Source organism: Rhincodon typus, unplaced genomic scaffold (assembly GCF_021869965.1).
Source record: "Rhincodon typus isolate 14 unplaced genomic scaffold, sRhiTyp1.1 hic_rhity00011711, whole genome shotgun sequence".
Taxonomy (NCBI): domain Eukaryota; kingdom Metazoa; phylum Chordata; class Chondrichthyes; order Orectolobiformes; family Rhincodontidae; genus Rhincodon; species Rhincodon typus.
Genome location: NW_025977349.1, coordinates 4,293 through 4,821, shown reverse-complemented (window position 1 = coordinate 4,821; position 529 = coordinate 4,293). Strand labels below are relative to the sequence as shown.

The window sequence follows — 529 nt, the reverse complement described above, 5'->3', positions numbered from 1 at the left end:
CCCCCCCGCCCTCCCGCACCCACTCACCCGCGACTTCGATCCGCACCAGGTTGCTCTCGCTGGAGTTGAGGAACTTGCCGTCCACCTCGGCCTCGTACACGCAGGAATAGTTGCCGCTGTCCGAGATGGAGGCGTTGACGATGCGGAATTCCGCCCCTTGGGGCGCCCACGGGGTCGGAGACCAGGCCGCCCCGGTCTCCCGGCCGTCCTTCTTCAGGAAGAAATCCCGAACCGTGTAGTAGACGGGCACCAGGCACGTGACGCGGATCCCTTTTCCCTGAACGTAGAGCCCGAACAAGGTGGTCACCGTTAGCTTGGCCCCCTCTGGCCATCCTGACCGAGGCGGGTGGCGGGGGGGGAGCAAAAAATCCACCGTGAGCTTCTCCGCTTCCCATTGGCGCTCCATGTTGTAACCGTCACTCAATCCCCCCCCCCCCCCATGGCCCCCCCTGGGTGTAACCGTCACTCACTCCCCCCCTCCCCATTGGCGCTCCATGGGTGTAACCGTCACTCAATGCCCCCCTCCCCA

At 65.2% G+C, this 529-nt stretch overlaps 1 protein-coding gene across 1 annotated transcript in view; it reads right to left on the bottom strand.

Moving 5' to 3' along the window:
- The window catches only part of LOC125482525 (immunoglobulin superfamily member 1-like), a 6,174-nt gene that overhangs the window by 1,359 nt on the left and 4,286 nt on the right, over nucleotides 1-529 (bottom strand). The window contains exon 5 of the mRNA XM_048594612.1: nucleotides 28-333. Within this exon, the coding sequence (XP_048450569.1) occupies nucleotides 28-333 (306 nt within the window). The remainder of the gene's footprint in view (nucleotides 1-27; nucleotides 334-529) is intronic.